This window comes from Priapulus caudatus, unplaced genomic scaffold (assembly GCF_000485595.1).
Source record: "Priapulus caudatus unplaced genomic scaffold, Priapulus_caudatus-5.0.1 Scaffold4004, whole genome shotgun sequence".
In the NCBI taxonomy this organism is placed as follows: domain Eukaryota; kingdom Metazoa; phylum Priapulida; class Priapulimorpha; order Priapulimorphida; family Priapulidae; genus Priapulus; species Priapulus caudatus.
In genome coordinates this window covers 11,003-12,999 of record NW_014581065.1, presented here as the reverse complement: position 1 = coordinate 12,999, position 1,997 = coordinate 11,003, and the positions used below count along the sequence as shown (strand labels likewise).

At 40.0% G+C, this 1,997-nt stretch overlaps 1 protein-coding gene across 1 annotated transcript in view; it reads right to left on the bottom strand.

Moving 5' to 3' along the window:
* Positions 1-1,433, bottom strand: part of LOC106819675 (solute carrier family 22 member 24-like) — a gene marked incomplete at its 5' end in the record, with an annotated part of 9,887 nt that extends 8,454 nt beyond the window's left edge. The window contains one exon of the mRNA XM_014824272.1: positions 1,330-1,433. Within this exon, the coding sequence (XP_014679758.1) occupies positions 1,330-1,433 (104 nt within the window). The remainder of the gene's footprint in view (positions 1-1,329) is intronic.
* Between the last annotated feature and the right edge of the window lie 564 nt (positions 1,434-1,997).

Sequence of the window (1,997 nt, the reverse complement as noted above, 5' to 3'; positions counted from 1 at the left end):
CTCTCTCTCTCTCTTTCTCTTTCTCTTTCTGTCTGTCTCTCTTCCCTCTCCCTCTCCCTCTCTCTTCTTTCCTTCTCTCTCTCTCTCTCTCTCTCCCACACAGTTTCTCTCTCTCTCTCGTTCTGTCTGTTTTTCTATCTCTCTCTCTCGTTCTGTCTGTTTTTCTATCTCTCTCTCTCTTTTTTTGGTCTGTCTGTCTTTCTATCTCTATCGCTCGCTCTTTCTCTCTCTCTCTCTCTCTCTCTCTCTCTCTCTCTTCTTTTTCTCTCTCTCTCTNCTCCTCTCCTCTCCCTCCTCCCCACTCTCCCCCTCTCCCCCTCTCCCCCTCTCCCCTTCTCCCCCTCCCCCTCTCCCCCACTCCCTCTCCTCCCCCTCTCCCTCTCACCGTAGACGAACGCAGTAGAAATGGCTCCGGCAGACGTTGAACCGACGAGGAATCTGAGAGCGATGAAGACGAGGTAGTGTGGCGCGCAGGCATTCACTGCTCCCAGCACCGTCATGAGAGAGAGCACCAAGAGCATCGTCAAACGCCTGCCGATCCTGTATATCGATTAGATATCGATTAGATAATAGATTAGATGTTTGGTCCGATTATCGATCAGATAATCGACTATGCAATCGATCAGATAATTGATTAGATAATCGGTTGGCCAATCGATCAAATAATCTATTAGACAATCAATCGGATAATCGATTAGATAATCGATTAGATGTTTGGTCTTTCGATGATCGCGGTGATCGATGTCGGTTCGGGTGCTTTCGAAATTACACACACACGCAAGCACGCACACACATGCGCGCACGCACGCACGCAAACACACACGCGCGTACACACACACACACACACACACACACACATACACCACACCCACAAACACCACCCACCCACACACCACCCACCACACACACACACACCGCGCGCGCGGTCTACACGCACACGCCACACACACACATCATTATATATAGGATATATAATTATATATATATATACTATAAATACTATTTAGATAAATAATGTAATGCATTTCAAGATGACAATAATCTGATTATGATTATTACTATATTAATAAAATAATATTAATAATATTATATTAATAATAATTAATAATAATAAAAAATATTAAAATATTAAATATATTAAATATTATTATTATATTTATTTATATATTATATGTATTAGTTATGATTACATGTCAGCCGGTATATAGTATTAAATATTATATTAATAATAATAATAATAATAATAATAATAATAATAATAATAATAATAATAATTATAATATAATAATAATAATTATTATTTTTATTTTTAGATTTGACGATGATTACCTGTCTGAGACGGAACCGAATATGACGCATCCGACTAAAAATCCTCCGAAATAGAGCATCTGTGCTGTAGCTACCAGCCACGCTCTGCCACACACAAGGTCCCACTGCAAGAGAGACACGAAGTAGATCACCTGTAGCAGCCACCTCTAATTATATATATATATATCTAATTATATATTTATATATACTAGAGATATATATATATATATACTGTACTCTTTCTCTCTCTCTCTTCTATATAGAGATGAGGCTAAAATAATAATATAAAAGAGTATATATACTAGTAGTATCTTTCTCGTCTTCTCTTTCTATAATATATCATACTACTAAGCTATACGTAGACTAATAAAGGCGAGTACTCAAATATATATACTAACTACACACACCATAGTAGAATGAGATAAACACTATAATAAGTACTGAGTCGTGAGTAGGTTTGCTGGCGCGTGCGGTGAGCGTCGCGTGACGTGCGATCGCGTAGAGTCTAGCGCCGCCGGCGCTGCGTGCGATATGCGAGGTGTATGATGTAGTGTGCGTAACAGCGGTGCCCCAGAAAGCGGATAGATGGTTGGGGTGTGTAGATGGAGTGTGTGGTGTGCAAGTGTGTGTAAAAACGCACCTCAACAACGGGTTTATCGTGGCGCTGCAAAACTGTGTGATAGCCATCA